Here is a 10,807-nt window from a genome sequence, read left to right as displayed (position 1 = left end):
TTAAATACTAAATATATTACATTTCTATTTTAAAATAAATTATTATAAATTCTTAAATTTATTCTTAAATGCCTTGTGATGACATGATTATTAAGGCTGAAAACAAGGCGTAGAGCTTTTGTGAGAAGAGAGTGATGAAAACTGCACTAGGAACTTTCTTTTCAGAGCTCAGTTTTGTAGAGAAAGTCACTGTCTAAATATGCATTTGACTTATGAATATTTACACTTGTTAATGACTGCGTGTGTTCTCTGTGCAGATCCCTCACAACCCTTGGGCTGGTTATTTCTGCTCTGGCAGATCAGGCTGCTGGCAAGAACAAGAACAAATTTGTTCCTTATCGTGATTCTGTGCTCACATGGTTACTTAAAGTAAGTACTCTGATCTAGTTTTTTTAAAGAGAAATAAAAAGGAGGAAAAGGGGATAAGAGTCCCATTCAATGAAATAAAACGCTGTTCTTTTGCCTTGTGTCTGGTTTGATGTTAACCGTAATTGTCTTTGGAAAATTAGCTGGGTGTAAGCCATTAGTATCTCTACAGACTAACGTTTCCTGTCTTCCACTGACCTGTAATGGCCTAAAGAATAAGGAACTTTAAAAAAAAACCCAAAAAAAGCATTATCTTTTATGGGTCTGTTTATATACAGCTTTACACACAACCTTGGGGCTAATTTGGGTTATTTGCACATGCAACTGAATTTTACGTACTGGGATGGTTAGATTTTAAGATTTTGATTCAGACTATTACCTTTTCCTAATTATCTAATATATTAATATACTCTACTTTTGTCAGTGGAGTATAATTGCAGAGCATTATCCCAGTTACAGTCTGAGGCACAGGTCAGAAGAGTTTGTACATCAAATTCATGTGAAATGAACAGTTAAATAATTTTCTGTACTGCATAGGTCTCTATTTGGTGTTCTTTTTGGGGGAAAAGGAGTGTATCACAATGGCACTTGGATGAAGATCTGTAAGGTCTAAATGAAAAAAACAGATTATTAAATATGAGTTTTATGTATGTTGAATTAAAAGACAAGCTTTAGTTTTTGTTGTTCTTCCCACTTCCTACATACAGTGACTGTAAGTCATGGCAGCCTGATGGCAAAAAATCTTGGGAGTGCGATTTTGATTTCAGGTGTAGTCATCATTTGGATTTCTCCAGTTCTCTGAATGAGTGGCAAGCACCAATGCAGCCCCTTGGAGCTGTAAAAAGCTTGCCTGCTTTTGGTGGCTTGCTTTTCTTTTTCTTATCTTGCCTGGTAGAGCTTGAGTGGTCTTGGTTGACTTGGATTTTGAAGGATTGTTGAATTAGGTGTCATACGTAGATTACTTTGGTTTCATTTTTGTAACCTGTCCTTTTGTTAAAATTTTTCTCTTTCATCATTTGATTACCACGATCCTTAGTAACCATGTCTCATGCACATACTAACTTAGCAAGTTTCCTTTTTTCCCTTATCCTCTGTTTTATTGTTATCAAGGAGCAACTAAGATATATTTGTTAATAGAAAGGTATAATCTGGGAAGAAAATTATTTTTGGCACCACCAGCCTTTTTTTGTAGCTGCTCTGGCTAGATTTTGCTGTCTCCAATACTCTGCTTTGCTTGCCCACCCATTCTTAGCAATGTTTTTCAGTGTTGTTTGAATCTTACATCCCAATGATTGAACTGCACATGTGGAAGGAAAAAAGTTATTTGCAGGTTATACAGAGGTGTGGAGATGAAAAAGATGTTTTCCTTAAGGAGATTTGAAAACAAAGTTGACTTCAATGCTTATGTGAAATCAAATCTCTACTCGTGTAACCCCTTGCCACCACAAGCCTTCATTTTTCTCAGGGCTGTCTTTTAATGAACCTTTCAGAATGACTGCTGTGGAGGTTTTATTTCTTTCCCCAGTGTAAGCATCACAGATACTGGACATCGAACAGTGCAGTCATGAGGCCCACATAAAAATCAGAATGGCATAACAGAAACAGTGTCTGTGCTTTTCTGCAGTAAGCTAAATCCTCATTTTACAGTGTTCCTTGCCCTAAGACATTCTTAGTGTTTAAATAGATTTTTGCCTCTATATATTTACACTGGGTTTTTACTCTAATTAAAGAAATACTTTTTGGCTCTCTGCAAAGATGGGAACAAAACCAGCTTGCAGCTTGCTTCAGTTTGCTGTGGTGTGGGATGTGTGCTTGGGGTCCTGATGTGACTGTAAATGTCCGAGCAAGTGGAGTGGAAACTTTCCTAACGGATTTCTAGTGTTGTTAGAATTAGTTGTGCTGTTCCATTTGTAAACAAATCCAGCGAGCAGACTGAAATTCCTGTTTAGCACCTGTCTGGTGCATTGTAGTTACAATGACGATGGCCATACCCAGCACATGCTTTAGCTCATAAATTGAGGCGCACTTTTGTTCTGCCTTCTTTCAGGCAAACCTTCTTTGTGTCTTTAACATCCAGCTATGTTAAGTGCAAACAAAAGGTTTGGAGCTTTTGGAGTTTTTTACAAACAAGCTCATTGAAGAAAAACTTTATTTTGAAAGGGGAAAATTTAAACATTTCTTTAATTAAAGATCAAAGGAGGGATTTATTCATTCAAAGAAGCTGTTCGTAGAAGCCGTGAGATGGTGGGCTATCTTTCTCTCTAGCTTTCAACTGTTAATTATGATGCTGAAGATGAGTAAATGTGTTCTGACACTAGGAATATCTGTCATATAGGGTCTATCCACAAACCTGAGAAACCGGTAGAGTTCAGGAGACCTCAGGATCTAACACTTTTTGTTTGATTTTTGTTGAGGATCGTTAGATTAAAATACCAGGTGAAAAATACTATTGCAAGAGGAGGCTTGAAGAGTGGCATCAGGTTATGTGTAGGAAGCAAAAGAGCTTGTCAGTGCTTTAACTTTTTGGTTTTATCAAACTGTATTGGCATAATTATCTTGTTGTCCCATTTTATTGCAAAGCCCTGTATCTTTTACTGATGGCTGCTATTAGAAATATAATTTCTGATCTCTACATTTTAAGTTGTTTTCACAGTAAATCTTGGTGCTAGGGAAGACTGTTCTCGTTTAGCCTCAGAAATAACTAAACTTATTTATTTCCACTGTGTTTCTCTCTGTCACATGCAAGCCCAGCCTTTCCAGGGTGCAGGTGCTGTCTTCCCTAATGAGAGGCTGGCTCATTTACCTTTCTTGCTTAACATTAAAGAAACCAGTGAAATCAGCACAACAATTTTATACATAAAACTTTATCGGGCAGTCTGGCCTTGGGCTTGAATAGCTACAAGAGGAACTTTACCCTACTTATAATGGGCGTTTTGTGAATTATGGTGGATCACTGTTAACAGCGTTCTCAGCTGCCTGTACAGCACAGTTGCAATTCGAATAATGAATTAATCCTATTCTGGAGCTGATAGTGCAGTGAAGGAGGTTCCCAAAGTGCGAACTGTAAAGGTTTGATTTGGAAGCAGAGTACCTGGCCAGCACCCTGATAAATTTCGTCTTTTTGTACAGAACAGGGATTGCAGTTGCAAGGTGTCATTCCAAGCTTTTGAGAACTGTTGACAGATTGAAGAAAAGTCCCGGCTTCTGTAGGGCAAGAAAGCCCATCGAATGAGTCATGTGCTCTTGTTAGTCTTTTTAAAGTTTTCAGCAGATGCTTTGGAAAAACATTTCGGTGTTACAGAGTGGGTCCTCCCAAGCCATGTATTTATTGGAGCAAACATTGTCTGCTCCTCAGATGAGAAAAAAAAAAATCAACATGGTGGTATCAGTCAGAAGGCTGTTCTTTTTCCTCTCTATAAATACTCTGACCTGCAAGCATCTCGCTGTCCTGAAGACTTTACAAATGAAATTATATTCTCTACCCAAAGAGCTCGCTGCCCTTTTGCATGACCAGAGACAGCGGAGTGAATGCAGCGGTGAAGCAGCCTCGGTGTGTGTGGTCAATGCTTGTCTGACCGCTGAAGCAGCCAGACTGCTGTCAAACTCTTTCAGGCATCATGCAGCAAAAAAAGAGAGTCTTAAGGAGATACTTAAAGGGGCGTTTTAATGATTGCTGGGGAAAGCTACATGTGTGCTCTGTAATTGAAATGGTTAGGCAAGCAGCTAATGGAGTCAGATTGTTGTAATGGCAACGCCTGACCTAGATTTCATGGGTTATTGAAGATGAAAGTTAATAGCATGGTTCATCTCAGAAGGGGATATTGGGTAAAAAAAAAAACCAAAACAAAAACAACAACAACAAAAAACCCAACAAAAAAACCCCAACACACCAAACCAAAACAAACAAAGCAAAACAAAACAAAAGTCCTAGAAAAAAAATTGCTGCAAAATTCAAAGCAGAATACTTTATCTTTTAGACTGGCCAAAATTGTAAACCACAATTTTGTGATCAGTAAAAAGATTGAACACTTCCTTCCTTCCCGCTCTCCTCCTACACACTGCCTTACAGGAATGTGGTTTCACGCCCTTCTTCTCTGTCAACCAAATTCCAAAAGGGTAATTTCTTACGTAACTCGATTTAGATTTGTGAGCTGTGAAATTTGGGGGAAGGGCCCTATTCTGAAATATTTAAAATAATAAACTAAACTATATTGTTTATGAGGTGATCTTTAAATAATTTCAATTAAGTGCTTATTGGAAACATCTCTCTTCCAGTCTTTCAAAGAAGATGTTCGAATTCATCATGATCTTTCCTGAGCTTCTTCAGTAGTCTCTGAGAGGTCTAATGCTGAAGTGCTTGCATTTCTGGTTTATAAACCTAAGCAGAAAACATAGAAGTAAACCTTTGAAGCACTTACTAGGCACCATAAAGCCTAAAAAAGGGACTGTTTTCATTTGTGTTTAAACTAAAACTGATTCTGCAAGCCAAGAATGACGTTTCCTAAATGTGCTAAAAAAAAAAAAAAAAGAAATAAATTTGAAAATAACAACTTTCCTTGATTTACACGTTTTAGAATATTAATTTTGAATTGAGGAGCTCTGACAAAAATATTTCTGTTATTAGTTGCCCCGATCTACTCCCAACCCTAGCTTATTATTCACTGCCTAAGTTCATTGACTGGGTAAAACGAAGGAAACATTCTGTTTTAATTTTCTAACCTCTCCCACTTTCCAGGATAGCCTTGGTGGTAACAGCAAGACTGCCATGGTAGCAACAGTAAGCCCAGCAGCAGACAACTATGATGAGACCCTTTCAACACTGAGGTACGCAGACCGGGCCAAGAACATCGTTAATCACGCTGTGGTGAATGAAGACCCCAATGCTCGCATTATTCGGGAGCTCCGTGAGGAAGTGGAGAAGCTGCGGGAACAGCTCACAAAAGCAGAGGTACACATTTTAGTCTCGACCAGTAAGTCCTGTAAACCCCGTTGTCAGGACTTTCTTACCTGGCACTCGAAAATGAATGCCACAAAGAATTACTACATGGTCTCTATGAGAAATCTCCCCTTATATCCCTTCTTTCCATTTTTCTGTACATCAGTCCTGAAACACGGGTGATAACGTGAGATACCAGGTCCTGTTTGAACACCTTGTTGAGCAATCTTGTTTTTGGTGTGAGATACAGATCAAAAGCAAGAGGACATGCAGGCAGGAATAGGGATGGAGTCTTAAGATTGTGCAGTTTATGGGCAGAGCTTTGCCGGTGTGTTTTAGGAGTTCAGTGTGGCTACATCCTGTGAGATGCAAGTTCGGTTAAGTAATGCCTTCTTGCTTACAAGATTCGACTGTTCTAAATAGAATCTCTTACAGGCACTAGAGAATGTGATGAATATCTGCACAGCTACCTCAATGAAATTGTGAAAGGAGCATGGTCTAAATGGTAAATGAAAGCCAAGAACTAGTGTGATTCTGAGTTCTGTTCTTAAACATGGCAAAGCAATGGTGATCTAATCCATCTGTTTTGCAATGCAGGAAAATTATTATTATGGTATTTGCTTCATGAGATATGCAGGGAATGCTGGCTGTGATATTGGAAATGACTGGTGAATTTGTGACTGTTCTCATTTGAGTTGCCTAATATGCTCAGCATCCAGTGAGTGTGTATCAGGTTCTTTAAGGTATCTCAAATTAAATGTCTAAAAATTCCTCTAAAATATGAACCACAGACTTCACTCTGAGGGATGCAAGTATTCCCTGATTGTGTCATTTGTGAGCATTAATGCCAAAATAATGGCAGCTTTCCAAAGTAATGAAGTAGTGTTTCCTAAATATGAAGTAATAAATATTTCCTTTGCCAAGTATTAAAATCCCACCCTAGTTGTCATCTCAGTGGCATTGACAAAGAGCATGGAAAAAATGGTGTAGTTTGCTATTAAGAGGCTACACACTAAAGGTCAAAACCACATTGTCTTCTGCTCCTTTCAGTTTACTACCTTTGTAGCTAATCTCATTTTCTTACAGAAATGTGCACCAAGTATTAAAATCCCACCCTCGTTGTCATCTCAGTGGCATTGACAAAGAGCATGGAAAAAACGGTGTAGTTTGCTATTAAGAGGCTACACACTAAAGGTCAAAAACCACATTGTCTTATGCTCCTTTCAGTTTAATACCTTTGTAGCTAATCTCATTTTCTTACAGAAATGTGCATAAATAACTTTTTTTTTAATGAACAAAACCATTGACCTGTTATGACAGTCAGGTTACATTTTCAAAGCTCATTGCCAAATATAGAGGTCACCAAGTTGTGGTTTTGGGGTTTTTGAGGTTTTTTTTTTTCACTTTTGGTGTCAGTATCCTTTTCTCTCCTAAACAGCCAAGGCAGAGCAGAACTTGACAGTTCACATTTTTTTCTCCCAGAAGAGCAAGGCATTATTCTCTTTTCCCTTTTTCTTTGTTAATCCATGCATTATGATCTTTTCTTGTCAAAATTATTATCACATGTTCTAATTTGTCTGTGCCAAGACCAGCTTGTCCTTCCTAAGCTGGGAATTTAAACGAGCTGCTTTCAGCAGAGAAGCACACCTGCTGGGCTGGCGTAGGTCTGTGCCCATGTATCTGTTGTTTATGTAAGCGTTGGAGGGAGTGAGGAGAATTATCTAGCTCATTTTACAGTTGAAGCATGTGAGTAATTTTGCCCCAGGTCCAAATAAATGGACCAACAAGACTTAGACCTGGAGAGTAAGTGGGCTTCATCTTCCTGTCCTGCTCTGTCGTGTCCAGCACCTTTGTGCTGATGTTGTATCAGTCATAATAAATCTTTGTTCTGGAGATCGCCTTGGTTTCATTTTCCTTCCTGGGTGATGGAATTCATGTTCCCTTTAACCCTGTGTTTGGGTATTTGAGATAGTCAACCAGAAAAAAATGACACGGGGCACATCAGATGACAATTCCTAGGCTGCTGTGTCTTGAGGCAGAGGAAACTCCTGTCTCTAAAACAGGATTTTCCACCCCTGGCATTTGCTCCTTTTCGTGAACGAACTGCACTGTAATGAGGCCACTCTGTTTGATTTGGATTCCTGTGAGGAGTTTTGGTTTTGTGGTAAGGGAATACCTGATGGAGAGCAATGCTTGGATTGTTTAACTGGCATTGCAGAAATAGCCACCAGCCAAAACCTTTGTCATTTGTTAGCAGTAATGAAATCACAACGTAAGGAAGTCCCCAGGTTCCTGTTCAGGGTAGTAGAGAAGGAGTATGACAGTACCAAGACTGGAGGAAGTAAATATGTGCAGTATGAAAATGCTGATGTCCTTTTGGTTTTTGGAGTGTCTGATGGGGGGCAATGGGGGTATCTTCTTCTTCTCAAGTTAGTCCTTGGATGGAACATGGGCCTTTGGCTATTTTACAAAACAAAACTAGAGCTGTGATGAGTTAGAAAGAAAATTGAATTCCGGTGCCTGGAAGCACATGGTAAGGCTTCTTTCAATATCTGCTTTGTAAAATGCATATGTAGGGGTGAGTAACCAGAACACCTCAGATGCCTTGATATTTGCTACAGAAAGAAGAAATCACACCCGTCAGGCCGTATCAAAATGAACAATAAAAATATTTTGGTGGCACGGCAGTTTAAGTGACTGAGATGTTAAGTGCCATTTGGGGGGAAGGACAGCTGAGGCAGTGGTGGCTAGCCAGGTCAGCAGTATTTGAGAAACAAGGTTGGTTTAGATATGAGTCGTTAGGGATACTCATGTTGGTATAGAAATGAGTTTGCGTTTGAATATCTTTGTGCAAGTCAGTATCATATAATTGGTTTGTATTGATGTATATAAACTCCACTTTAGCATCTGTATTTGAAACTAATTAACTTTTTGATGGATTCTGCATTTGTATGCAATATGTATTTAAAAAAGAACCCTTTACTTACTGATAAGTATGCCTTGAGTAATGTTATGTTTCCTTTTTTCCCCATCTGTGTGACAGTGATGTGAAAAAAACAAACAAACCACCACACAACAAGCTTTCTGGTTTTATTTGCTTTTATTTTTGCAGGCTATGAAATCACCAGAATTAAAAGAACGATTGGAGGAATCCGAAAAGTTGATTCAGGAAATGACTGTAACCTGGGAAGAAAAATTAAGAAAAACTGAGGAAATAGCACAGGTTTGCTGCTTTCTCTCTCCCCTATTTTATGAAGAATAGGTTTGTTTCCTTTGTCTGCCAGTCTGTAGAGATTGTCTGAATCTCTCCCTACGTTTATGGGTAAGTAGGTCAAGCTTACTGCCCTTTTGAAAAGCTTCACTTAATTCCTGTGATAGCTGGGTGCCTCCCAGATTATTATTCCGATGACAGTAATAAATTGTCACTGTATGCAAATGGAGAAGTTATTTAAAAAAATAATAATCCATGGATGAGAGGATTACAGGGATTTTATGTTCTTCAGACAGTAAAATTGTTGTTTGTGATGAAGGATGGAGTGTTGAGAGCGTTAAATGCGAGGTTACATGCAGAGTGCCTCAATACACAAGGCAAAGGGCATTCAGAATATTGAAAAAGAGAACTGTTTAGGATCCTCGTGTGGTTTGATACCTCTTACACTGATACTTAGGGCCTCTGACCATAATGGAATATGATGGTTGTGTTGAAAAATTGTACAGGTCACCGCGATTACTGCATGACACTTCCAATTCTTACCACACAAATGCTGATGTATCTATTTGCAGTAGGGAGCTTGTGAGGAGGAGGGCTATTGAAAGGTGATGAATAGCATGTAATAAATAAGGAGAAAACGGAGCCTCCGATACAAAGCCCTCTTGTAGATGACACAATCAGAACAGACTGTGTTGACTTTAAAGATCCATTGTCAGAAATGCTGCTTGTGACTACGAGGGCATCCTGCCTTTCAGTGCAGATTCGTACCATGGATTTTCCTCCCTGGGTATAAGGGTGAATAATAACAATGAAAATAACAATAATAAAAAATTTCTGCTCTCATCCTACACAATCGTTTCTAGCCATAGAAAACCTGAGAGGGTGGGAGGAGGTTGAAAAACTGGGTAATGGGCTCAACGCTACAGACTAAGCCTGCCTTGGTGTTTGCAGATAGCTGCTTGCTTTAGCTCTCTTCCTCTTTTGTCTCTAAATTCTCAGCCTGTTACAGTGTTTTGGAGCTGGGGGTTTCATGAGCCTTGCAGCTGTGTCAAAAAGTGATTTTTTTTTTTTTTTTCTCTCTGCCATCTTCAGTAGGCTTTCAGAGGCCCAAGTTTAAAGGCATTTATATCATGGCTTGTCAAGTGATTTTTATTTTTGGCCAGCATCCACCAACAGCTGTCTGTCAAATTACAGCAGGGTAGGCGGGCAGGATGGAGAGATAATCGAAAATCTTTGAGGAAAGGATGATTCCTCATAAAGAATGGGGGCCGTCAAAGAGACAGTTTGTAGAGATGGAGTGGCAATAAAGGTTCAGAGCCTTACAGACAATGTGAATAGGCCATTTTTCACATTTTCAATGAGTATTTGAGACACTTGTAATGTATTTTGAATGTTTAAGTTAATTAACATTAGGTGTTGAGCAAAGTTAACAGAAACTGGCTCATTTAAGTTAATCCTATGAGATTTAGACTGTGGGCCAAGTCCTCCTTTGGGCAATGAGTTCTTATCTCTGTAGATAATAAGGAATTATGTGAACTTCAGAGCCTGGCACTGATGGTCAGAAGAGAGATCTTTGACATCCCACTGCAGTTTTTCCTCTGTTCTTTCTTTCTTTCTTTCTCTGTCTCTGTCTCTCACAACTTCTCCTTACAGGGATATTATGTTGGTTTTGTATGTGTGTAGGGAGACAAGGTAGAGAAAGTCAAGAGCAAGTTGTGTTTGCTATTCTTTGCAATTTTAACCTTGATTAGGCCTGGTACAACTCCCAGTGCTGAACAGAGAATTGTACTGAATAGTATGACATACTGCGTTTTTAAATACAAAGCAGACTGGTAGGTAAAGGTCAGAACCTTAATAAATGTTCCAGCATTAGTCCTACACAATCTCTGCTTTTTTTTTTCTTTTTTTTTTTTTTGTCTCAACATCACAAAGAAAGCACTGCACACCTCTTGTATTTTTTTTTATTTACTTGTTTTACCCTCCTCTGTTTCTGCTTCCCCCTAGTAATTCTGTGAGGGGCCTCCCATATTTATTTTTAAAATTTTGCTTTTTATTGTGGATAGTGAGAATCATTTCTGTGGGAACAATTCTCAACGTTTCTATCTCAATGGTTTTTTTGTAGAAGAATCCCTTTCTGTTCCTAAGTCAGAAATGTTTCATGTTCCTCTTTCACTGCTCTGGTCTTCACCCAAACACTTCCCTTTGAAAGATGTACATTTTTGCACAGTAATGCTTTGTTGTTGAATTCTATGAAGTCTATTGACAAGAACAAAACACCATCCAAAATGCTGCTA

At 38.7% G+C, this 10,807-nt stretch overlaps 1 protein-coding gene across 1 annotated transcript in view; it reads left to right on the top strand.

Moving 5' to 3' along the window:
- Positions 1-257: 257 nt before the first annotated feature.
- LOC104468409 (kinesin-like protein KIF13B) overlaps positions 258-10,807 on the top strand; it is a gene marked incomplete at both ends in the record, with an annotated part of 11,227 nt that continues 677 nt past the window's right edge. Inside the window, 3 exons of the mRNA XM_010082522.1 lie at positions 258-369; positions 5,102-5,314; positions 8,415-8,525. Of these exons, the coding sequence (XP_010080824.1) occupies positions 258-369; positions 5,102-5,314; positions 8,415-8,525 (436 nt within the window). The remainder of the gene's footprint in view (positions 370-5,101; positions 5,315-8,414; positions 8,526-10,807) is intronic.

This window comes from Pterocles gutturalis, unplaced genomic scaffold (assembly GCF_000699245.1).
Source record: "Pterocles gutturalis isolate BGI_N339 unplaced genomic scaffold, ASM69924v1 scaffold38664, whole genome shotgun sequence".
Taxonomy (NCBI): domain Eukaryota; kingdom Metazoa; phylum Chordata; class Aves; order Pterocliformes; family Pteroclidae; genus Pterocles; species Pterocles gutturalis.
Note: the sequence above shows the minus strand (reverse complement) of the source record. Positions and strands in the feature narration are given on the sequence as shown.